General features: G+C 37.2%; 1 protein-coding gene across 4 annotated transcripts; it reads right to left on the minus strand.

Annotated features, from left to right (window-relative positions):
• Positions 1 to 26971, minus strand: ODF2L (outer dense fiber of sperm tails 2 like). 4 transcript variants are annotated; one of them, XM_038144927.1, is made up of 16 exons: positions 26535 to 26971; positions 17237 to 17398; positions 15687 to 15749; positions 15382 to 15453; positions 13517 to 13633; positions 11197 to 11382; positions 9776 to 9885; positions 8168 to 8303; positions 7509 to 7619; positions 6157 to 6261; positions 5404 to 5550; positions 3450 to 3535; positions 3203 to 3365; positions 2156 to 2281; positions 1449 to 1501; positions 1 to 1244 (listed from the first exon to the last, which is right to left on the minus strand). In XM_038144927.1, exons 1-16 carry the CDS (start codon positions 26643 to 26645, stop codon positions 1013 to 1015), a joined length of 1980 nt encoding a protein of 659 aa, XP_038000855.1. In that variant the 5' UTR covers positions 26646 to 26971; the 3' UTR covers positions 1 to 1012. The 4 variants fall into 4 exon arrangements, with proteins under 4 accessions (XP_038000855.1, XP_038000856.1, XP_038000857.1 ...); XM_038144928.1 differs by having other exon boundaries at positions 1048 to 1244; positions 1391 to 1501; positions 8168 to 8324; XM_038144929.1 differs by having other exon boundaries at positions 1106 to 1501; positions 8168 to 8324.
• Positions 26972 to 27025: the final 54 nt, after the last annotated feature.

Below are 27025 nucleotides of genomic sequence, written 5' to 3' on the forward strand. Positions count from 1 at the left end.
AGAACAATAAAAAGAAACAAAACAAACTAAAAAGGAAAAAAACCTAAATCTAATGAAAGGTGTACAGTTTTTCAGTATGAGCTCTGGAAAACCACTCATGCACTGGATTGAACAATTTATTTCTGAACACTTTCCTTCATACATGATGACTTTCAAAAAGGTTTTGATATTTTATAAGTAGCGCAGTCAGAACTAAATGAATCCAAATATTTCTGTGTGTGCAATGCAAACCCCCCAAATTTAAAATAAACATTTGCTATTAACCTGTCATACAGAATAAATGACAATTTTATTTTTAAAAAGTGCACAGAAGCAGAACATTAGCACATATCAGTATTTCTTAAGATGGATAAGCATTTGCAAGAAAAAAGGTCAGTATTCAACACATTACTAACAACTAATAATGAAATAGAATGGGTATTGCCTATGCATAAACAAACTTAAGGTTTTGGTCAAAAATACATATTATTTAACTACACATTGTAAACCACATATATTTAACTGAATGTACTATTTTAAAAAACATATCATAAAAACTTATCTACAAAACTAATTAGAATTTAGAACTGAAATTAAATCAGGAATTGTTTCTTGTATTAATCCTGTATCAGCCGAATATGTACATGTGTTTTACTTGAGGCACAAGTCAGTCTTATTGAACAGCAGCTCTTGAACTGAGACAAATACTTGAATATCTCACTGGAGCTGTGTCAACAGGGTATATCAGCACATTCAGAGCTTAAACTATACCTGCATCTAAAAATTTTTCCTACTCATATTTATAAAATACTACTATAGTGTATTCCTGAGCATGATGATGAGATGTAGAGAAAAGTGGCTGGATGGGACAGCCTTGTGGTGGCAACTCTCCCATGTAGTGTAGGGCTATAATGGGGCTAAACTGCAGGGGAAAAAAGGGAAGGAACCTAATGATCTCAATTTTTGCCTGTTTTAATTGGTTAGATATCATTGAATTGAAAGATAATCTGCAATTACCTGCATTTACCATGGACTAAAAGGTCTCAGGTAAGATTTTACAGGCCAGGACATTCACAGACCCATTTTGTGTGCGTACCCCACGCATACACACCTGCTGCTGCCAGGCACTCGGCCTTTGCACTGCTGTGCCACGGATAACACAGTGGTTTCTGTCAGGAACAGCAGCTCCATTCCCCATGTGTGACCAGCCACTAGGACACACAGCAAGGGCTGACCTGTTTCTCCTGCCCACAACAGATGTTTTCCTAGGGAAGAATTAACATTATAAAATTTAATCTGTCAAAATAACATTAAGGCCTTAACTGCTTTGCCTCCAACAAGACTGGGAGCCCAATCTTGACGAGTTTCTCTACTATAAAATAGATTAAAGAATTCAGCCAAACATTGTTACATATGCATCTTTCAAAAACTGGACATAATTCTGGATGCTCTGGTTCTTGATCACTGACTTCTGTAGGCAGTTCTCCAGCTCTTTCAAATGTACTTCATGAAGCTTTTCATTCTAATGAAAAAAGAAAAATGCATAGAAACTTAGAAACAAAATATAAATCAACGAAACTCATAATCTAAGACACAAAGTGCCTAATTTTTATAGCTTTATTTACCGGTAAAAGTTTTCAGAGGCTCCACAAAATCAAAGGTTTTTTAAAAAGCTTCAAAGGATTGAAGTTTTTATTTATGTTGTCTGGACCAAACTGAACATGTTTGGATAGACTTAAAATAAAAAAAAGGCCTACAATCATTTATAAAAATTGTAAATTCAGATTACTGTCATTAACTCAGGAAAGAAAAAGAGGTTATCACTACATCATCATGAGATTGTTATGCATCTAATCAAATGTAGATATACTTACTGAACACAATTGATCTGAGGGAAATTACAACTTCAGACTTTTTTTTTTGTCTTGCGGAGAAAACTCGACTGAGTAGGAGTTGTAAACTCAATATTATTCAAGTGATTTAGTTATACTGAACATCTGTTAGGTTGATGGAAAATGTCAATGTACAAAGCATATTGTCAAGCTGAATTATTTTACTGCTCTGAAAAGTGTGTCTCAACTGTATCAGTAGTGTGTTTTCAGTAGAAGGAACTTGTTTTTGTAAATGGTGATGTGGTAAGTGATTTCTTGAATCACAAACAGCATTATTTACTCACATGGTGAAGTAAGCAGAGGAGTTGCTTTTTTTCTTCTTGCCTCTTTCTCACTTCAGCTTCAAGAAGTAGCAGTTTTGTCTGAAAGGCTTGTTCTTTGTATGACATTTTTTCCCATTCTTCAGCTACCTATAAAAGTAATGAGAGAGAAAGGATTTATATGTTTTATATATATATATATATACACAATATATTTATAAATTATAAATGTATTAACCATATATTTACTCTTAAAGGCCCAATCAAATTATTTTCTTATCTCTTAACATTAATAGCTCTATTTCCTATTCTTTAATCTAACACCTAATTTATTTTCCACGCTCCAGACTTAAACAAACCTGAGAAATATTCTGGCTAAATTTGAAAGCTGTTTCAATTCAGGAAAAAAATGTAAATGTGGGAGTGGAACACTTTTTAGCTTATTTTCAAGTTAAGCCAAAATTTTAGTTTTCTCAAACCCAAAGAAATATCTTCAGTAGTGAAAAAAAATCAGATGGTTATCTCTACATTTTTTATCTGAATTTTTTTCTGATTAAACTAATAGAATTCACTACAATCTAAATTCCTGAATTTCCTCTTGAATTTGATTAACTGTTTGCATAATTTCTACAAATGATAAAATTCTGCTTAATTTAGAAAGTATGCAAAATCTTTCTCTAAAAAGAGAAGGATTTCAACACCAACATTCCTGTAGGCTTTTATGAGGAAGAAAAGGTAAGATTAAGCTTTTGTACAGAAACTTTTTGCCATAAGTGTAGAATTTAATAAAAGGTGGTTAAAGAATATTGATTTGTCAATTAAAATTAAAATAATAATAAAATGTTGGTAAAATGAAACTTGGTATTTATTTCCATAGTATCCAAACTTGACAAAGAAATTGAAGTGTTTCATCATATTTAAAACATGCAGAAATTCACAGTAACTCTTTAGTATTTCTCCCTACATGCAAAATAGTCTTGTCCCATAATTTTTTTCTCAAGCTCATTTTAAATGCTATTTTTAAACAGAAAGTAGCAAACTAGATTGAGAGATGTATTAAATCACCAATACCATTTTTCTCCCTTCTTCCAAAGCAGATTCAAGTTGTCTGGTTAATGCATTATATTCTGCAATTTTCTCTTCAAGCTGCAATTTACTGCTCTGAAGACTCTCATCTTCTTTCCTGAGCTGGTAAGCAAGTTCTTCATTCTGATTTTCCATCTGTCCTAGTTGCCTTTACACAAAACAGATCAGTGCATTATAATTCTCTATAGCAGAAAAGTGTAGGAATGAATTTTAGTCAGATTCTTCAAGTTACCTTTGAAGATCTCCATATTTCTTCTGAATGTTACAGATCTCTTCTTCTAAGCAAAGATTGCCCATAGAAGTTACATTATGCTTATCCTGTGAAAATGACAATTTGGTTTTAGTTGAAGAGACCTGTATACAGGATCTTACTGGAGTAAAGTAAGCCTGTCTACTAAAATCCATCAAAAAATTTAACTGTTATTTCAGATAAATGCTGTTTATTCAGACAAACATTATACTATAATCAAGTAAACGTTATCTTGTGTTATTGTACCTTGTATAATTATGTTAAATTAGTAAAATACAGCTAAAGTTGGAGACTAAAATTTTGTGTGAACACTTAAAGCTGAAAACCTGCTATGTAACCAAGTCCTAAAAAACTCCATGTGCTGCTCATGCAGCCTTGTGTATTAGGACCAGCAAAAAAGGCTCCTTCACACTACAGTCACAGGAAGCATAAAAATAACACTGCATATACATACAGTTATCACAGGAGAACAGTGCAGCACTGGCAAAGAATTTCAGAAAGAAGAGACTATCAAAAAAAGACAAGTTCATGAAAAGAGATACATCAGCAGAAGCTGAAGGAAGTTAGAAGACAGTGTTCTCCTGCCCAGCATCCAGAGTGCTAAACTTTTACATGTTTTCTTTCAAATCTCAGTAGCAATGAGATTCTTGCTCCTTCTTTCACCCATCAACAGCATGTTAGCAATAAACAGGCCTGTGGGTGCCATCATTTAAGGGGTGACCACACCATTCTTTGGGACATGTCAAGCAGTCCCATCCAGCAACTGGAGCTCATCTGCCTGATTATGTTTACCAGAATTACAGGCTGTTCAGGTAGCAGCAGAATTTAGTCCAGCTGAACCCAGGAGAGGTTTTTTGCAGGAGAGCAATTGCTCCAAAATGAATTTTCCTGAATTCTGGTCATAGAGTCAAGGGTAAAGTACATCAATCACCAAGACTTAATGCTGAAATTTAACTACTGTTCCACCAGACTAGCGATTATGTTCCCAATTATTTTGCTATACTTAAGAGGTTCTTCTGCACTTTTTCAAGTAAACGCGTAGTTAGATTAAAATTACATACATCATTTTATATGATGTATAAATTTTGCACCTCAAAATTAATTTTTGCTTAAGTACTTGATTTAAGAGTTTATGAACATTCCTGGAAGAATCAAAAGTCAAGAGTCTTATATAAAGTCTATAGGACCACAGAGACTTAGAGTACTTCAGCTGTAGTTTTCCTGCTGACATAGCAAGATGATTAGGCCCCTTTTCCCACACTACTAACTTAAAAACCTTTGTCATTTGTGCTCTTCTAACTTAAAAGCACATCAAAAGAAAGACAAAAAACAATAAAAAACCCCCAAACCTACCCTGCCACAGAAATTGATGTCAGAGAAAAAAATAGAAAAAAAGAGTCGAGGAAAACTCATTTTCAGGCTTTAGAGAAAATACAAGCTTTAGTATTAAATACAGCTAAAAACTGCAATTATCCTATTATAGCATATTTTAAAAGTACTTACTCAACTAAAACATTTTAAAATGTTATACATCAAGAATATAATTTATCTGAATAAATATTGTATGGTTTATACATTCGCCATTAAAAACAAAACTAATGTATAATTAAATTATTCTACTAGATACAAAAAATATCTAAACTTGCATTTATTTCCAGGGAAGAATTCTGCAACACATCTCAGGACATAAGTATTCAAAAACATCAAAAATATACTCATTCTAAAAGTTACAAGTCTTGCCATATAATGAATTCACATAAATACAGTTTGCAACAGTTTTATTTGCATTGTCCAATTTCCACAGAAATTTTGATTTAGGAATAAAATAACAAAGGAAATCTCAGCACTGTCACACACACCAATAGTAAAATGCCCCAGTGACATTTTACCACATAATTTTCTCATTTATCTTTAGAAATCAGCATGTTCTAACCACCTGAAGCTCCAGCTCCCTGAGGGTTTTGCATTTCTGCACATGGATCCTTTCCCAGGCCAGAAGCTTTTGCTGGTTTTCCTCAGCTGCTTTCAGCAAGTCACAAACATGTTCCAACTCCTTTAACTCAGCCTCCATTTTGTGCCCCACCTGCATAGTAGCATCACAGGAGAAAAATGTAAATGCAAAACCATGAATTAATTGTAATACTTAATGGATTTTCATGTAGGTAATAAAGCTAAAATTTTATACAAGTTACATGTCACCTATGTTATAAAATACTGACAAAGATACAAGTTCTTTTCTGATACTTAAGAATGTGCTGTCTTCCAGTGTTCAGCTCCACCTGCTGAAAAATGTATAACTCATCTCTGTATGGAGTCTCAGTCTTAACTGTTAGTTAAAAAGAAAGGAACTTACAATAGGCTTCCATGTACAACTTTCACAACTGTTCTGTCAAAAAGATAGTTTCAAATCATCAACAATAAAATCACACTTTGGAAAGTGACAAAGGAATTCTGGAATTCTAAAATAGTAGCCAAACTACTAAGTAATTGCACTAGAAATCATTGCTCAATTGTTTGCAATTGTGTAGTTCCCAAAAAGCACCAGCTTTACATAGCAGTTGGTAAAACTCTTAGAAAATTAAAACCAAGAGACAGTACCTTGTGACTTCTAACAAGATCACAGAAATGTAGAAAAGATCTGTGTCCTACAGAATTATTTGGAAACATTCTTTATTACTTGAAAACTTACCTTATCTGCTTCTAAGCATTTGTTTACTGGGGTTTTTTTGTTTTCATTTAAGACTGTTTCGTATCTGGATTTCAATTCTTCCACAGCAATTTGTCTTTTTTGTACCTAGGACAACATACATCTTTCACATACATTTGCAACATCCTTCATTTAAATATAGAAAAGGTAGAATCATTAGTATGAATCATAAAGGAAAACCTCTGACTTCTAAACAGTATCTCAAAATTTGTTATTATTTGAAGTTATTTGTTTTCATTATCCTACTTGTCACAGCAAGTACAAAAGGGTTACCAGGTAAAGAGAACTGTCATATCAGCAGTGTGTTATCAACAACGGAGAATGAGCTACAGTTGTGCTGTAGAAGCAGCTTGTGTGACTCACACCTCTGTCCCCACATAACAACTGTCACTGACACTTCCCATCAGGAGTCACTACAGCCCTGAGCTAGGGAATGGCACTCCACTCACTGCCTAAGGCTGGCTCTTACCTGGAACTACATCTACCATCTTGAAGCTGGCAGAAACTTTAAATTATATTATATTATATTATATTATATTATATTATATTATATTATATTATATTATATTATATATTTGAAAGACAAGGCTCTCTAGCTCTACTCTAGATTTTGTATCATGTCTTTCTTTTCTCTTGTCACTGATTAAAAAAATCAGTAAGTGAAGAATGTCAGTGAAATTGTGTCTGTACAATAGCATAAGTAGATACAAGTTTGAATCAATGTTCTAAAACTTCTGTGTGAATAAAGCCAAATACAAAAACTGAATTGATAAAAAGCTCATTATAAATTTGATTTATTTGTTTTGCTGGTATTTCTATGTGGATTTACCCACTGAAATAAAACAACTCATATAACCCTATACTCATAATTCTAATATATATTTCTTGAATGAACTTGGATTTCTTGAGCTTACTCGAATACTGATATGCTCTTAGGAATATGAAGATAAAATATGGCCAAGTAGAGGTAAAATATCATCTGTATATCCACTGAAGACATCAGACTCAAACTTTTAAAATATCTGGTTTACTGAGTCACTAACCTGCTTTTTAGCAAGCAAATCTTGTCAAAGCAATCTTGTCTTGTTGGCTTCAATGAGCTTCAAGCGGGCTTCACACAATTCAGTACAGACAATGTGTACTTGTAACTGTGTGGAGAATATTCTTCCATATGGTCTGTAATAGCAATTTCTTCTTTCATACTCATTACAAAAATATTACAATCCCCATGACAACAAAATGGATTTATTACAAGCAAAATCTTTATAATTTCCTCAAAATGGCTTACAAATTTAAAAAAACATACTTGAAGATTTCAAATATGGTTAAGTCACCTCATTTTTACGCTGTTCTAAAAGGTTTTCCTGCAGCTTTGCTTTTTCTTGCAGATGAAGAAACTCATATTCAACAGACACTGCTCTTTTCTCCAATGTAGCAAGGGAAGCCTTGATCAAAAGTAGAAAACATAAAAATTTTAAGATTGTTACTAAAATAATGCATTCTACTATATGATATTACCAGCAAGTGACTTGCTGGCGCTAGGAAGAGTGATGCAAGTATTCTTCCTGTGAAACAAAAATGATAGTCTATAGTTCATTTGTCAGCTCCGCAGAACACTTATATCAGATGATAAAAACCTGCAAACTCTTTCAAAATATAAATTAATAATTAAACTCAGTTCTTTCATTTGAAAGAAAGTTGAACAAACATAGAAGAACAATTTCTACTTAAGAAACTGTGCAGTTATTGACAGTAAAATAAACAGCATCCTGATTAAGCAGCTATATCATCAGAAAACCCTGTTCCTAGCTTTGCCATGAATTTCCACTGGAAAATTTTCACTATCTCGTTTGTTCTTACTGTTATAAATGGATGGCAAACCTTATTCTGCAGGTCTGGGGTCTCTAGACAGACAGTCCAAAGAGAATTAACACGGTTACTTCATTCACGTATGAGAAAGGTAGAGCCATTCAACAATGATTTATAATCTCACCTTTAATTTTTTGTTTTCAAGGTAAATCTTTTCATTTTCAGAGTTAACAGAATTTAGCTTTCCAAGAATTTCCTCTTCTGAGTTTCTTCTCCATTCCTCCCTTCTTTCCACATCTTCCATCAGGCCTCGGATCTGACTTGTAAGACAGGCAAGTTCTCTATAATACACAATGCTTACAAAACTCTCACTCAAAAAATTAAATTGAACCTTAACACATTCTCCTTCATAGTGTATATATATATATATATATATGGGAATGCATTTACACATATAAATAAAGGATTATCTACTTATATTCTGAAATACACTCTCTGAAAGAGGAGGGTTTCTACTCCAAGGAAGGTGTCTTAGCTCAATTATAGAACACCAAATCATACTTCCAAGACAACTATGCATGTGCACACTATACAAAATATAATTATATTGAATTTATAGGGTATATCACATAATGTCCTACTAAGAACACACCTTAGCTACTTTAGGAATGTTACTTTCTATTATTAAAAGCAGCAAATAATGCTAGGCCTCATTTTTTGCCTTTTTTTTTTTTTTGTTAATATAGTTCACAAAATTTGTTTTGCTGTTTAGTCAGCCACACACTGCTTAGTAGAACAAGTCTTGTTAGAATGGCACATTTCAAGCAAAGACTTGTATTTTCAGCTGAAATGAAAACAGCAAAAACCAGCTGGAAGCAGAATGAGTATTTGTTCTTTCTTAGATGCCTCCCTATATACACTGGACCAACAAGTGGGCTAGACAGATTTCTGGACTCATGTCATCTACCTGCCCTGTGGTTAAATTTTAAAATTTGCTGCAAGAATTTTCAGAAATTCCAGATTTTCTGGGATGAAACCAAAAGCCTTTCAAGCCATTTTAATGTGAGCTGTTAAATATTTCAGCACAAATCAAGTTCTCTGTGAAATAAACATTGTCTTGGACCTAGAATAAAGGCATCTAACAGTTTCTTTTGCTGGTTTAAATTATAGTCCATATTTCTAACAGAAATGGTAAATGGATATTTGTCATTATCTGCCCAAAAAATAACATATCCTTCATGTACATTAAGATTTGACTGTGTAGTTTGAATAAGGTTGGATAATTTTGTTCTGCTTTTCCTTACATGAGTGAACTGTTTGAATGGCATCTGAGAGGAACCCTTCTCTATCCTCTACTGAGGTGAGACATTAGTGGAACTGAAATAATTTGGCCATCTCTAGTCTGAAGTAGGACCTACAAGACAAAGAACGTTTTTCTATTCTGTAAACACAAGGGTTAACACTCAAGATATTGAATCAGTTATTAAATGTGGAGGTTATGTGGAGGCTGCATAGGAACTGCCAGCAAGTTCAGGCTGATCAGAAGTATGCAGGAAAAAGAATATGTTCCTTATTGGTAAAGGGGAATAAAACTTCAAAAGAAGTGAAATGCAACAGAGAGGAGGCTAAAAATCCTAAATTTGTTCTTATTTCTGACTTCCAAATTCTGCTCAGAATTTTAAAATATTAATAAACTCATTTACATTGTCAACATTGAGTATTGCACTACTAAATATCAACACCCTGTGACCACAGAAATAAATAAACAAAAAAGACCAACAGCCCAACTTACTTCTCAAGATCTTCTATTTGAACTGCTAACATTGTCTTTTCTTCAACTATTCTATTGTGCTGGTTTTTCCAGACATCAGAAGCTGACAGTATCTCATGCAGTTTGGCTTCCTAGAGAATGCAGAAATTATTAATTATGTAATGAAAGAATGCCAGTGAAGAATGCCATTTAATTCTACAAATTTTAAGATAATAGAGATATTTAATATAAGATGGTTTTATTGGATCTCCCTTATACAAATCAATATAAATTTTCTGTCATCTCAAAATAAAATCAACAAAATTACCCACATTTAAAAAAAATCAAAATCTAAGTACAGACTTACTTTCAAGGCAGAGACACAGTTAAACCCTGGTACTGTATATCAACTGTAGAATACAACATTTCAAAATTTAAGATGACAATCTTTTCTTACCAATAATTTGCCTTTGATACATCTCCACTGCATATAAATGACATCACTTACTAAATGAATAAAATTGTGCCAAAATATTTTAAGAATGAAAAATGCTAGCTAGGTAAGAAATGAAGCATTAGGTAAAATCCCTTAAATGAATTAACCAATACAGGCTATCTTGAAAGTACACCAGGATTTCAATGAGGAAGGAAACAAGTGTGACTACAAAACATCAGAAGTTCAAGAGGTAGTTTCTGTCCCTCTGTACTGCTAATTTTAGTTAAAGATTCACTACTGTCTTCTCACAAAAATCCAAGAATACAAAAACCATTATTAATCATCTCCTGCTGCACTAAGTGGAAAAATATATCTTTAATACTGATATATCCAAAATTATTACAGCACATCTAAGAGTATGAAAACATATTCTTCTTAGGAAATCCATGGAGGACAACAAGCACAGCTCTGATGCAGCTGGCCTTTTTGAACAATTACAAACTATTGATAGGCAAAGCAAGATTTCAAAGAACAATTTGTATTAAGGAAGTTTTATACTTGGATTTTGAAAAGGTTCAGAACAAGCAGCTTAGAAACTGAAAGCTAAGTAACCACATGAGACATCACATATTAATAAATAAAGAAAACTAACACTTCAAACCTCAGTCATGGATTCTTAGTTAGTACACTGTATTTCTGAGTTAGTCGGTGCTTAGCCATAGAGAACTAACAGGAAGACCAGGAGAGGTTTAACCAAAAGCTGATGACACTCCTCTTACTACAGCTTAAAATGTTCAAACTCTTGACTCAAGACAACCACTAAATTTTAACAAAACAAAAGCAGTTAATAATAACAGCTTTCAGGACACCTACAGCAACCATTTCCTTAACAAATGAGCAACAAAACAAAAGACATACAAGCACAGCATAATGAAACAATTTTTTTCTATTTTCCACAGGTGAAAATCCCTTAGTTGTTCAATTTCAAACAATACAACACAACATTGCTCACAGCATAGTCACTCACATGTTCTTTTATTTTAGAGGTTACATCTTTCACAGCTTCTTCTAAGTGTTGAGCTCTTTGTTTCTGGGACCTTATTGCTTTTTCCAGAGCTATCTTCTTTTGCTCACTTGTTTCCTTTAAGGCTAACTTCTGGCACTTGTATTCACCAATTTGATGTTTCCACTCTGCTATTTTATTTTCTAGAGTCTGTAGCATAATTAAAATCAACTCTTCAATTCCAAGCCTTACAGATAATTTTGTGCTAAAAAATAATCAGGAAGAGCTGTTACATTTATAACATCTGTTTCCATATAATCTCGGTATCTCAAATCTTGTGGTTGATACAAGGAGCTAGCTAAGTACAACAGTCGACAAGAAAAACACAGAGAGAAAGTCATTACAAAGATGAAGAGGCTGAGAAGGTGCAGGAGCAGGTAGGAGTAGGGGGAAAGACAGCAATCTAACCATGTCTGTGTGCTCTTGCAAATGGATGCAGAATTTCCACGTACAAGGCATGGTATCAACACTACATGATGATATTCATTAAGAGCAATACCAGACTGTTTCAAGGAGAATCTCAGATCCACTTATCAAAAATGACCAAGCTACCAATAGACAATTAGTTTCATAAAGACAAGTGTAAATCCTGTTCTCATATCTCTTACTATTCTTCCACCAAACTCCAGCAATTTAGGTAAGCCAACAGTGTCAACTTTCTCAGTTCAGTGATAAATATCCAATTGTAGGAACGATTAATGTCTGACACTACACTATGTACTACTAGTTAACTACTGAATCTGTGAATGTGCCAGCCTTATTCAAGATACTCATTGACAGTTGCTATAATATATACATATTATACATGAGGGGATATCTCTCAGTACAGGTCCTGCTAATGGCCCCAAAACTTTTACAGAATCAATGCAAAATGTATGTGGTTTTCCAAGTGCAAGATGGTCTCAGGTACTGGGATTCACCGAAAACCAGAAGTACTACTTCAAAAAAAAAAAAAAAAGGAAATTATAAAAAATACCCAAATACATAAAAAGTGGTTTTCCTATATAAATGCTTACAGGGCACCTAATAAACAAAGATGTGACTTGAGGTGGTGGATAAACACCTTCAATAAACACAGCAAACAAAATTTAAATCTATGTATGGATTTCAACTGTCAATATAAGAAAAAGCTGCTATCCCCTATTATAACCACAGGAGGTCAGAATCACACTAAGAATAAGGGCTTTGGGCGTTAGCCAGTGGCCGAGGTAAATTCGAATTGAGAACTAATTTCACAGGGGCAATGCTAAGCTTTTACAAGCTCTTGTCTAGTTATTAACAAAATCATCTCCAGGATTTAAGCTAGCAAACGACTTCAAAAAATTTCTGAAACTGAACAAAACTTTTAAATAGAAATTGAATGGCAATACAGCTGCATATCAAGTTATTTTATCTAATGAAAATGTTGGAATTCTATAATTGTACTAGGTAGAACAAGAAAGCAAATTTTATTTAGAAGAAAACATGAGACATTTATGTAGGCATAGACATGTGATTTGAAATTGCCTTGATACAGGCTGGGTAACAATCTCAAATGATTCAATTAGCAGGGGATGTATGCTAGTAAAAGAGTTTGGAAATTAGAAATACATTCTTTTTTGCCAATATTTTCTCATTCATGTCTATGTTCTTGACAAGTTTCATACACTGTATTCTGAGGCCACATACAGCTCCAGCCTTTCACACATGACCTCCTCCTTGCCTTTTTCTGAAGCCAGTAACTGATTGTAACACTCAAATTTAACTTGTGCTTTTTAGAACAGAAAATGGAAATAATTTAATCTACCTTAAACAAAGTGAGATTGGGCATTAGTCATCAGTGTTTTACTTTCAGTCAGTATTAAGAGACTTATCCATTCTTCACAGACAATAAGAAGAAACAGGGTGTGGCTGTCGCTGTTCTCTTAGAACAGGAAGTCACCATAGGGACTTGCTTATCTCTTGACCATATATCTGCACTGTCTCTTGACAGTATGTCTTTCTTCTAGACAGTGCAGTTAAGTGAGTGCAAACATGTCTATGCATGCTTCACTTTGCTCCACCAGAACTGTGCAAGTGGGCATAAGTTGAGAAAAGAAAAAAAAACCAATAAACAATTTTGCAATTCAAGCAATGTGGTCAGGCAGATCTTGCAAAACATAAATGCTTATGATTTTAACTGTTTGGGATTTTTCTTCTACCAATAATAATTTGATTTCAAAACAGGTCACAGCAAGGCTTTGTTTTCGGGTTTTTCAGTTTTTTTTTTTTCAATAAACTGAAACACAAGTAAAAATATTTTGACCTGCATTTTCACTTTTAATTCATAATTTTCTGCTTCTTTTCTTACAATCTGACGCTGCAGGTGAGCTTGTACTTCCTTTACTGATTTTGACAGGTGGTCCTCTTTCTGTACCTTGATCTAGGAAAGATAAACACAAATTTATTGCACAATGCTGTATGATGCTCTCTGTATTTTTTCTACTATGCCGTAGTTTCTAACTGACATTTGAATGTCCTCAAAACCTGGAAAAGAAAAAACCTGCTCTACAAGTATATTCACAAGCAGTAATTTGTTACTGACTGTATTAATGTTAAACAGAAATCACCAACTTGAAACAATTTATGTATAATTTTCTGTATAATATTTAATCTGAGTTTAAGTAGCAGGAATAAGACCTGGAAGCATGAACTCATACATCCAGGCTAAGGAAAGGCATCCAGGTAGCAGGATGACTAACACTAAGCCACACTGATCAGCTGTGCTCTGACTAACTAGACCTGAATTGACCTTCATTAAATTCCTAAGACCACCACCTCCTTTTAGAACTATTGATACATTTAATTCAAACTCCAATTTTGGGGGACATGTAAATCATAAGGGAAGAGGAAACTTATGTCACCAGCACTCAGGTCAGGTAATTCTATGAAATTTCTTTCAACTTGATTCCTTTGGCTCATTCTAAGTCAGAAATAATAAGGTAGATAAGTATTGTGTTATCATATAGACTGCAAGAGACTAAAAGAATGTACCAGTGGATGTGTTCATTACAGACACCAGTAAGAAAGGCAGATTCAGTCAAGTGTTGATGAAAATGCCATTTATTTAAATTAATGTAAGAAGGAACAAGGGGATAGCATAGAAAATAATTTATCCTTTCAGATGCTAGGCACCCTAAATTGTTCAACATTAGGTAGTCTCCAGTCAGGGCATGGTATGACACATAGATCCCACAAACACTGAGGTTTGCTGGCTTGGGGTCTTCAGAATTTTTATAGGCTCTTCTGTTCAGCATTTCTATTCTCAAGCAAAAAGATGTTTCCATGAAAATGTGCTCCTTCGCTTCAAGACAAAGACAAGGACATGACAAGAGCCCCCAGTGGCTCCTCTACTATGACCAGCTGGTTAAATTTATCGAGCAGCCAAGTGATATGTTCATTTGGTGAAGCAAAAAACAACTCTTAAAGAAGAGCAATGGCTCTTAAAAACCTGCAAGGAGTCACAAATATCAAAGTACACTGCTGTCCCCTGAAAGGTTTAACTGAGCCCACCCTGTCCCTCACTAATGCACTAATGTCCCTCACTAACCCCGCTGCATGGCACACACACAAAGTGCCCTGGAGGTATTCAATCTGTAACACAGATTGCCAAACTACCAGCAAAATTTCAAACGTTTACAGTACCCTCTTATACAGGAAAATTCTTCCCTTTCAGTGTTGGTTTTTGCACTGAGCCCCTTCTTTTTGGTGCCAAGAATGAACGAACTCTTGTCAGACTCGTCAGCCTTTGATGAGATTAGCTCTGTTGTCTGTTCTACCTTTCCTAAAAGAGCCATGGAAACCAACTGTGAACAGTATCTGTTCAGCTTACTCCATATTATTCCTTATAAATACTTTTTCCCCAGAATATTGCAAATCAGTAAATGAGAAGTCAAAAGCCACCTTAGGATATTAGTGTTAAGAATAACTGTATCCTTTTTTATCTGTATCCTTTAACTGTATCCTACAGTCTTGATGATTTTAAGATAATTCTGTAGGAAACACCTTTCAGGATGTTACTTTTTTCATAGGTTTTTGAAATAATTGTTTTACTCAAAATGTATATATTTTTGAATTAGGAATCTAGTATGTTGGAAGAAAATATTCATTCTAATGGAACTGATCACTCACTTTTTCACACTGGAGCATGGATGAAAGTTCTTTAATCTGTTTCTCAGTTTCAAGAATTTTTTTTCTGAGATTCTTCATGGGAAAAAAGAAACAAAAAAGAAATTATTTTAATGTTTGTATACAACAAAGCATCAGAAATGCACAGTGATGAATATTTCAGATGTAAAACTAAGATTCCATTTTGTGATGGTAAATCACAAATACTCCCATTTTGCCACTCTTACTGGAAATTGTATGACTCTACAAGGTAGCCAATTTTAGATATCCAGCATAGAACAGAAAGAATCAAATTTTAATTTACTTACAGTATTCTGAATTTCACTTTCACTTAGCTCCTGCATCCAAGTGTCAACGTTTTTACTGTTTAACTGCAACACAAGAAACATAAAAAATTTCTTCTGATTATAACTGATTTTGCATTTTTCAATGGTTTTGAATTGGTTACATATAAGTTGCTACATTTTTAAACCTGGTACATGACTAGAAAAGCTCACATACTCACAAGCTACTTGGTGGTTAAAATCTGGAGATTCAATTTATTTTGTGCATGGAACTTTGTAGCTGAAGAAACTAACCAGGGTCATTCCATACATCTATATATTTCTTTGTTTTATCTAGAAGGGCTCTAAATACCATAGGTAAATGTTATTTAAGCATATGGTAAAAGGGTAAAAGCATTTGTAGAATTCACAATATTTCAAAGACTTATTAAGTGCTAAAGCCTTTCAGGAGCCCCAGTTAATTAGGACAATTTGAAGACTGAGCCAGAAAGCATAAGGTGGAAGATCACAAAAATCAATTTGAGTTAACTCTTTGTAGAATTTATGTGCCCATGATATTGTCAACTAAACATTTATTTTAAAATATTCTATTGTGTGCGTGCGTGCACAACTTCCTATTTTAAAAAAGTAGACTTGTATGGCTTTCAGACTGTAAATCCAAAATATTTTATATTCACTAATGAGAATATAAACCCACAAACTCAAATTGGAAACTTTGGTACCAAAATTTGAGTAGAACTCCTTCATCTTATCCTGGCCTGCATGTATAATGTTTCCTCATAATGTTCTGTAATCTCGATCCCATGCCTATCTGTAAAGTCAATCCATGGACCTCAATTCTGCATCCAGGTTTCCACATTTGCATGCACAGCAAATATATAAATATTGTATTCAGTAAAAGTCCTAATCTTTCCTGACTATACTGAGTCAGATTTGCTGTCATCAAAAAAATAATATATAAACAGGAACGGTGTTTTGTGACCTGACATTGATTTATCAGCAAAAATACTTAGAAGGCTTCCCAGAACTGAGAAGTGACCGGAAACCTAAATTACTCACACTATCTTTCCATTCTCAGGAAACAGTCTTCCCCACAGTTTGTTCTTTATGAACTTTCTTTTTGTTAAAAGATCAACAGAAAGCCTCATGCTTGTAAGACAACTAGCAATGTCTATGAAAACCTAAAAATTATCTTCAAAATTAAAAAATAAACTTTGCGATAAACACCCATTTTGTTAGCTTCTGAAAGAGAGTTAAGAAAGTCAGTTATGGCAAATTACATTTAATTTTAAGAGCAATCTACACTCTTCACTCCATCAGGTTTCTGTGGGAGTTCCATGTGTGAGTCCTACACGTCTATTCTTATTCAGGAATTCACTCAGATCCACCTCCTGTTTTAATAAACATAGCTCAACAAACTCCTTCCAAATTTTTAGGAACTTTCTTAGTGCATAGGACATAAAAAAAAAAAATCTTCCCACAATATGTCTAATAAAGAAGATTATATGACTACATTTTTTTTCAGACTAGTGTAAGAAATGTACATTTCCATTGATTCTGTATTTATGCCTTACATGTTTTCTTACTTGGTGTTCTAGACTGTCAGATTCTTTGCTCAGATCAGTAAAATACTTCCCATCTTGGATGGCTTTTATAGTTCTGCGACAATCCTTTTTATCTGGCTGAATCAGTGAACACAGTTTTCCTGTTTCTCCAGGTGGCACACGTGTTTTTCCCTGAAATAGCATTCATAATTATGTAACATTAAGTTTCACTCACGGTTAGGTCACTGATATTGCTAATTTAAGGATATCAACATAAAACAAGTCAGCTCCTCCAGAGAATATTTTAAGAGAAAGTTTAAAGATCAAAGAATCATTTAGGACTTTCAACAAGGATAAAAGCCTGCCATGTCACAGAACATACCCTCAAACAGTTTGCTCACAGAACACAGCAAATCCACAAGGAAAAGGCAGACTACCTCCAGTGAAGGTGAAGGCCAAGACCTGCTCAGATTCCAGTGTTGCTGTTTTCCACAGCAGACTTCTTCCAATTTGGAGGCAGCAATGGCTTTCCCCTTTCCCAAATTAGAAAAACTTCTCACCAGGCCTGGCTGCTCAAGAAAATTATGCTGCCCATGCCATGGCAAGTCAAGAGCTGTATCAGACCTAAAACCTAAATGAATCCCATTCCCCCACTTCCTTATCAGGCACTAGCAACCTGTCATCACCCTCACCCTTCTCTAAACACCTCTCTCCTGCCTCTACCCTGACACTCCAGAATGATTGATGCCTTCACCAAGCACAAAGTAATCATTTACTCCACTCAATATTCCACTGACTACTCATTATTTTTTCAGAAGTGGATTGTGTTGCCTTCTCCACCCACCAGGATGCATTTCTCCCGTGCTCAGCCTGTGCCAGGTGCATCTCCATCAAAAGAATTTGTCAGACTAAGAGCTTCAGTTCTTATATCCATATTGCCCTTCATATAATTGAGAAAATGAGTAACAAATTTGGGAAGTTCCATCTTAAACATTCACTTACTCACAGAATCAGAATGCAGACTGCTCTGCTTCCAATTGTTGTCTGATGGCAAATAAGTACAATCAAACATCTAAGGCTTTTTATTTTATATATCTGTATGTGTGTGTCTTGTTTTATTGCAGGATTAGATTTCCTGGCAGACCTCAGCTTGTGTAACACAGGGCAACTCTCTGTAGCTTTTTCATGGATATACAACCAAAAGCAAGTTCTTGAATTTAATTACTTCCAGTGAAAACAGCACCTTGGAAGATTAAACATCATGCTTCATTATCATAGCCAATCGATGTAAGCAGAAAAGAACAAAGAATTTTGCCATAGTTTCAGTATACTGTTGCCATGTCCAGCACTGTCACTTCACCATTATTTGAAATAACATCTATTTCACATCTATAACTAGGAAGTATATTTTTAACCTTGTTAAGAAAACAAATACAATTTAAAAAAATCAAGCCTAACAGGAACAGAATGAACTTGCCTCAACAGTGTGAAGAAGAATAAACTTTTCCTGATGATCAAAGTTCAAGGAAGAAGCATTACAGTCATGCACAGGTAAAGACAAGGATGGTGGTGATGATGATGACATTTCGATTTAATGCTGTATAACAAAACAATATATGTCATCATACATTGGAGTTCCACAAATCAGTAACTGAAACATTACTGGCATGCCTGGCTGTTCCCACTACAGTGGGATTGCTGGACTGGACCACGTAAACCCCAGCCACAGCAGAGATGTAACACAGCTAATGCACCTGAAATCTTCCACAAGAATTCACAATTTGCAAGTGCTCAGAACTGAATTCACAAAGTACGCAGAAAGCAAATCCTTCCACAGCAGAAAACTGAATACACTCGAAGGACAAAGTAAAGCTCGCAACTGCTATTTCCCACTTCCCCCAGCACAGAGGGGAGGCTCAGGGGCACAGGTCACTCAACGCCAGCCCTGGCCCCGGGCCGACTCGGGCTCTCACCTCACCAAAGGCCCCCGTGCCCGCTGCAGGCGGCTCCCGCCCCTCGGTGTCCCGCGAGCACCGGTGTCCCCCCAGCACCGGTCCCACGGGGTACTGTCCCCTCAGCACCGCTCCTGCGAGACAGCGTCCCCCCAGCACGGGTTCAGTGGAGCACTGTCCCCTCAGCACCGCTCCAGTGCGGCATGCCGCTCAGCGCTCCTCCCGCGGGTCCCCCCCTGCGCCCGCCGCTCCTCGCCGCCGGGAGCCGTTGCCGGAGCAACGCGCCGTTGCCACTGCCGTTGCCATTGCCGTTGCCACTGCCGTTGCCATTGCCGTTGCCACTGCCGATGCCATTGCCGTTGCCATTGCCGGTGCCTCTGCCGGTGCCTCTGTCGGTGCCATTGCCGTTGCCACTGCCGTTGCCATTGCCGTTGCCATTGCCGATGCCATTGCCGTTGCCACTGCCGTTGCCATCGGCGGTGCCTCTGTCGGTGCCATCGCCGCTGCCTCTGGCGGTGCCGTTGCCGATGCCATTGCCGTTGCCACTGCCGTTGCCATCGGCGGTGCCTCTGTCGGTGCCATCGCCGGTGCCTCTGGCGGTGCCGTTGCCATTGCAGTTGCCGGTGCCTCTGCCGGCCGGCGCCGTGCCGGTCCCTCTCGCGGCGGGGAAAGGCGGCGGTGCCCTCCCCGGGCCGGCCCTGCCCGACTCTCCCCGCGAGCACCGGGGCGGCAGAGCCCGCGGGCCCGGCGGGGCGGCATCGCCCGTTCCCCGGGAGAAGGAGGGGCGCGGCTGGGATGCAAAGGCGCCTCAAGAAGCGGCTATGCCCCTTACTCGGCCGGGACGTGCCCGGCGCACCCAGGAGGTTACTGCCCAGAAACCTGGAGACCTCTGGGGAGCTTTAGATCCTCCAGATGATTGCTTTTTGGGTGTTTCCATTAATTTAATTTTTTTTTTCTGAGGTTAAACATGAAGTATTCATGTAACCTGACCGTATGTGATGCTGTTTTGGCAATTCATTTTCAAACACTGTAGAGAAGCCACATATTTTTAAATAACCACATTCAGATGAGGCGGCAATTCATAAAATATCTGAGACGCTGCAACAGATATGCAGAAAGATCACTTGCAAATCATACATTGTGCAAAACAGAGTGATCGTGTGATACAAACATGATCATTTGTACAGGTGCAAAGGTAGATAGGTACATAGACACATATGCTCATATAATAATATATGCTGCACATAATTATAATTTGTACATTTTGTTTAAAAAAATCATACTGATAGAAATGTTACTTTTTAATATTGTAGGAAATAGCAGTGTCAGCAACTTACATTAAAAAATAAGATTGACAGAAATAATCAAAATAAAAATCAAACATATCCTTTGGCATCTTTTGTAAACACGCCAGTGTATTTTTTCTTCTATTGCTGGCAATGGAATTTCAGAGAGCAGCTACTCACTTCATATACTCTTTGGAGAATATTACCTAGCCTGTGTGCCTGGTAATAAAAATTAAATGCTAAATTTCAACCTTTTAAATTCAAGTAGATATGAAATCACTTCATTATGCATTCTGGAGTGAGTGCCTGTTTGTTCCTGAATTCCAGAGGAGATTTTGTCTTTGCATGTGCCAAAGGGCTAAGGCTTTGCTCTCTCTAGGACCCACAGCCTGGAACTGAGAACTCACCATCTCTGACAGACCTTTGCTTCAGCACCACTGTTATTATTTTATAATACTGTTCTTATTTTAAAAAGAAAGCAATAAGTTTTTTAAATTTTCTAAAAATCTGGTCATAGTTTATAAAATACCCCAAGCACTATCCAGCAGTGAGGGCTAATTAGCATGATAATTAGCACTGCACTCTGTACCTCCTAAACAAAGAATGAATTACAAGTTTCAGTCTTCAAAACCACATTTTAATGACAGTGGCACAATCCACAGAGGGGAAAATAATTAAAGGAAATAGGACACACAGCTCCACAATGACATAATTACAGGCCTTATTAAAAGAGATGTGCTTGAGAGAAGCTTCTTTAGATACCACAGGAACACTGCTGAGTGTTTGTCACAGCACATGACTTCATCTGCCTTAAAGGTATAATTGAACCTTTCATTCCCACGTCAGAAATTCATTAGTCCAGTGTGTTTCTTTGTGTGTTGGTCAATTTTGGCAATAGCCTGCTATTGCAAAAGCTGCAGATTTGCTGTGACCCTGTCAATATAGTGTTCTTTCCCCATCCTTGCATGCACTGCTTGGTGCAGTACTGACCAGATTTGATTTCTCCAGCAATCCTTAGACACTCACTGCTTCACACAGAAGTGGACATCAGGCAGAGACAGAGTACCGTGTATTCAGATCTAAAATTTCACTTTCCCAAGCAATAATCAATGTTGTAACTTCACTTCATATCAAAGCCAGAATAGCTGTTATTTTAGAGTAGAAAGACTCCTTTGGAGAAAAAAAGTCAGAGATGAAGCGTTATTTCCTAGTACTAGTTCCCTCTAATTGCTTTTAGGTCAGTGAATGCCCTTTCAGTCAGAAATATCTCCTTTTGTTTGCTTCTGATAAATCTTATTGCATAAAGTTCTGCTGTATACAAAATATTTGATAGGAACTACATCACACAATCGGAATAAATAGGTTGCAGCATTGTTCCTGTAACTATTTCCCAGAGTTCTGTAAAAATATGATGTTACATAGACAATCCCTGTGATCCAGGACAACTCACTTGCTACTCTGGGACACCCAGTCCTATTTGCCTAGCAAGCAGAGCTGCAGTAGTCTATTGTATGGAGGCACTGACATCTAGTGGGCTCCAGCTACATTTCCAGTTTTTCCAAATGTTCCAAAAACACTGACCTTGATATTAATACATATTTAAAAGTACAATCAAATATGAATAGCTGGAGGTTGAATTTATTAATTAAGGCTGACTCTTACTAGTAGCAAGAGAAAGATTTGTTTTAATTATCAGCTCATGTTCACTGAGCTCTGTCCATGGTAAAAGCTCTGAAGAAGTCAGTTCAAGTAACGCAGGATTGAGCACTACCCCAAACACCTCTATAAAAGACAGAAAACAATTGCTCTGTCCTGCTTTCTGACAAGCAGATGTAAAATGACAGGGTAAGGCTTTTGATTTCCATTATTATGTTTATATGTATATGTGTGTATATATGTATGTATGTATGTGTATAAATATGTGTGTATATATATGTATATGTATGTATGTTCAAAAGCTACGTGGGCTGCAGTCCCAGCTGCCAACACAACTGCCACATGCCAGCTCAAGCTAGCAAGAAAAGATGTGTTAGTTGATGTCAAAACCATACAAACTGTGTTCTCAAATGGTCTTCCCAATGCTCTTAAAATAATTTCAGCTTCCAGCTTCCTACATGGATTTCATGATGTTCCATGAAAAAGGTAAGTTTAATTATTCCTATGCCACATGAGGAGAAACTGTAGTACAATGTGATGAAACAACTTTCTCACAGTCACCATTAGGGAAGCAGTAAAGCTGCAAATATATGTCCAGTTATTAAACTATCATTGCATAGTAAAAGGAAGAAGCCCAAAAATTTTAATTCTATTTCTACAGGAGCCATTTCCTCCAAGTATAAGATAGCCAACTTCTTCTAAGATAGACAGCTGGGGTGTGGGACTAAAATATTATCCTTGCTCCAGGAAAGGACAAAGACCATGAAAACAACATATGCTGTACCTAGTCCAGTTCCCTGAAATATCAGCACTTTTGCCTACTGAATGTTTTGCCAGTTGCTGCATGCAACCCTAGTACAACTCCAGTTCAAGTGTTTAGGGGAAGCACAGCAACAGCTGCCACAAGGACCACTGAAAGGGTGCACTAATGTGAAAAGGAGCATTAATTCTCCCTCAGATCGCTGCAGCTTCTGAGCGGAAGTGGGCTGTTGAGAACAGCTGCTTTCTGGCTCTTTCAAATCCAGTCCCCACATTTTTCATGAAAGCCTGATTATACACAGGCCAGGCAGCTGGCATTACTGATTTTATAATCTTTGCCTGGTTATTATCAAGCTAAGCTTACAGTTGTTAATGTTGGCAAAGAATCTATAGACTCACACACAAACAAATGCCCTTACCTATTTTAGTAAAACAAGTTTTGATTATTAAATAAAGATTCTGCTCCTTTTATTTTTATATGTCTTTTCAACACATCAATAAATGTTAAAACAATTTACACACATTTATCTGGAAAATCTGGTTCCAGGATTGCTACTATTCTTCAAAGTATTAGCTGGAGTTCTACAGGGTTGTGACTGGTGCCAGTTGTGACTTTGCCAGACCTCTTAATTTCCCACCACTAAACTGCATTAAATGATTACATAAATATGTTAAGAATTAATAAAAATATACTATGCAAATATATGCTTCAGTTACATAATCATGAGTGGGAAGAGAAGTGGTGGATATACACACAGTGACACAAGATGTGACCCTCAGTGTATTACAGAATTAAATAGGTATGAATTCTAACATGGCCACTAAATTATTGGGATTAGATGAGAGCTACTAGAGTGTGTTTGTTTCATTTACAGTATTTTTCACAGGATATAAACTGATTTATGAAGACAGTTCTGGGATTGATTTTTCAAATCTTTGACTCCAAAGCCTTTGGTGTAAACACTACCTTCCCATATTGTCAGGAAGCAGTACTGGGAGTCAATTGAGAATCATTTCAGTCCTAACCTATTACTCTTTACATTAATTAATAAATTTTAATTATACTATAAACCTTTAAATTAACATAATTTTGGTTGGTTAGTTGGTTGGTTGGTTGGTTGGTTTGCGTTTTCTGGGCAAATTCTATTTCTACTCATAGGACAGGATGCTTCAGGGTCCATTTATATCCAGCAGTAAAATGCTATGAAAGGTTATTTCTTCTTTTGGGGTATGTTACAAGAAAGGCTGAAGATCAGACAGCAGGCAAAGTTATGTTGTTCACCATACCTTCTGGTACAGTGGTCACACACCTCTTAATTCTCAGAGATTGTGCACATGGCAGGCTTTAATTTCTTTTTCAGCCTGAGACAATTCTTCAGCCTGAAAATCTTATGGCTCCAGCACTTTTACAAGTGACTTTCCCTGCTGTCTGTCCCACACTTCAGAGCTACTCTTTGATACTGTTCATCCAGCACAGCAACTCCTCAGCCCTTGCAACTGATTTTCTCAGAATGTGTTGGTGTATATCTCTACACACTGTGCACGATTTGAATTCACCTTCAGCACTCCCTGTGTCAGTATCTGGCTTGTAACTAAGCTGTGTGCTAAGGTATGGCTTTCCTCTCCTGAGCCAGATCCATCAGCTTAACCCAAACCCAAATACCCGACAGTGCTTTTAGGTCTGAAGAGTACTTGTAGAGAGGGACCTGATTTCCATCTAGAACCAGATATTGAAGCTTCCGATAAGAACAAGGCAGATGACATGTGGTAATTTCTCAAAATGGCAACAGCAATCTCAAAAATAAGGCTGTTAAAACCTTCTAGGATGCCAAAAAATATTCCAGAGTTTGTCCTGAACAGTATGTAAAAGGCCAATGCACAAAGAAGGAGAATGACAAGAAGGGGAGAAATACAGTAGTGTTTTAAGAATAGTAGAATACTGTGGAATTTTGGAACCATGGAGTTCTAGGTTGTGATCCATTAAATGGATTTATTTATGCATTAAATACAAAATGGGGAAAATTATCTGAACTAGAGTTTTATATGAAATATATAATCATGCAGTATAACAGATCTTCCTCTTGAATAAGTGTAGTAATCACTAGCTGAAGATTTTTTTTCCCCTCTCACTCACATTCTGAGCACTGAGCATTCATAAAAAGGGGAAGGATGTTAAAAGTGAGAACTGAAACACCAGATCCAGTGCCAAGCAACCCATCTGCTAGTGGTGGAAATACTTGCTACTAAAGGGATTTTCCTAAGAAGTAGTACCACTCTGTCTGGGGCTTCTCAGGAAAGCAGCAACTAAAAGTAGGTTTTCCAAATCCTACAAGATCACTCTAACTCATGGGATGTCTTATTCCTCTTCCAGCCAAGCATTTTCTGAAGGAAAAGCAGTACCAAGGACATTGGACAATGCAACAGAAAGCAGCACTTTCCTCTCTGGCAGGAGAGGCTCACACGTCATGGGCAGCAGCAGGCTGCAAGCTTCAGGGAAGAAGTAGAAATGTGTTGATTTGGGAAGAGTTGGACTTGATGGCTGTTCACTCCAGCCTGAAAATAACACACAGCCAAGGCGTTACTGGGGTACATTGCAGCTGAGCTGGTGCTTCTGCTACAAGCTCAACCACCACTGCTTTCAGTTGTTGGGCATCTCTTTTGTGGAAATCCATCAACGTGAACTGCTGGAACTTAGTGCCAACAGAAGTCATAAAGTGAAATAATTGCATCTGTAGATATAAATGTAAAATTTCTGATGTTGATGTCTTTTCACGTATGCTAAATTGACATCACAATGAATTGTAACCACACTTAAATGACTGTAATCAGCTTTCATCAGGTCATACAGTACTGGGCCTTGAAAGAGAGACTCCTGGGACTTCTATGTACCAGCAATATTCATTTTAGGAAATGGAGACAAACTTGCCATATAGCTTTTATATGCAAACATTTATACCCATGTATAAGCTAGACAATACAAGCTGAAAAAGGTAAAATGATTCAAGGAAAGGAAACATACACACAATAGTTTTCAGGCCCTGTTCTTAGCAGGATAAAAGGTACAACAGGAACTTTACACTGCCTGGGTTTTGTTTTGGTTTTAATTCCTGGAATCTGACCGGCAAGCAAGCAAGATTGCTTTGATTGTTAGTTATTTCCCTTCTCTGGAATTCACCTCTTGTCATAATGCCATAGGATTTCCTCTGACTTTATCAAATTCAGCCACACATTACTTACTATTTGGATTATGAAATAAATTACTTCACTGAACAACCAGGATAATTTTCAAGCTTGGTATATTAAGTTGCTGCCAATGATGCCACAATGTAAATATTTTCTTATTGCTGGCCATGTCAAAGGTCCTTTCTTTTCTTCTAGAATATTCAATCATCGTGATGAAAGATGTTAAAATAATAGGAATTACTAAATGTAGAGACTATTTTCTCCTGATTTGCTTGATTACTGCTATTGAAGTTTGCTACTGTACTCAAGGTTTTCAAAACCTCTCTTTGTGATGTTTTGGTGCTAATGCCTAGCTGCATCTCAGTAGATGTTTATCCAAACATCTTTTAATAAACGCTTTCTTTCTGAACGACTTCTTAAAAATTCATCCCCAGCTTACATTTTGACAGTTTATCTAAAAACTGTTCTTCGTGAAGACAAGGTTTGACTTACTGAACTCGGGACACAAGGAAAGGGAGCGGGGGCGAGACTCGTCCTCTCAGAGCCGGGTCGGAGTCCAGCCCCCGGGATAGGCCGGGCCGCGCTCCCTGAGAGCGGCGACATTTCCACGCTCGGTGGGGGACAGACGTGCCCGGGGGGTCACCTCCGCCCCCCCGAGGGGACTCGGCCTGTGCCTCCCGCCCTGCCAGCGAGTCTTCACGGCAAAGGCCGCCCCGGCTCCCAGAGTCTACTTCGCCCAGTGCTGGCGGGCAGGCTGACCCAGCCCCGAAGCAGCCGCAGCCTTGGGGCTGCCGATAACGCTCGGGGCTAGCCGGCACGAAAATTCCGCCAAGGCACCAGGGCCAGCCCCGCCACCCCACCGCGCCCACCGCCCCCTCACGCCAGCGTGGGGCGGGCCGGGGCTGGAGCGGGGCAGGGCTGGGGCGGGAGGCGGCCGGGGCGGAGCGGGGCCGGGGCGGAGCGGGGCCGGGGCAGTCTGGGGC

This window comes from Motacilla alba, chromosome 8 (genome assembly GCF_015832195.1).
Source record: "Motacilla alba alba isolate MOTALB_02 chromosome 8, Motacilla_alba_V1.0_pri, whole genome shotgun sequence".
NCBI lineage: Eukaryota > Metazoa > Chordata > Aves > Passeriformes > Motacillidae > Motacilla > Motacilla alba.

What these genes read in the sequence shown, in the direction of transcription:
- ODF2L (XM_038144927.1), bottom strand. Translation starts at nt 26,645, where the DNA reads ATGTCGCCGCTCTCAGGGAGCGCGGCCCGGCCTATCCCGGGGGCTGGA. An exon ending in AACACCAAGTAAGAAAACAT is followed by an intron (nt 15,750 to 17,236) that starts GTAAGGCATAAA and finishes CTTGTGTTGCAG; the next exon opens with TTAAACAGTAAAAACGTTGA. An exon ending in AAATATGGAGATCTTCAAAG is followed by an intron (nt 3,366 to 3,449) that starts GTAACTTGAAGA and finishes TTTTGTGTAAAG; the next exon opens with GCAACTAGGACAGATGGAAA.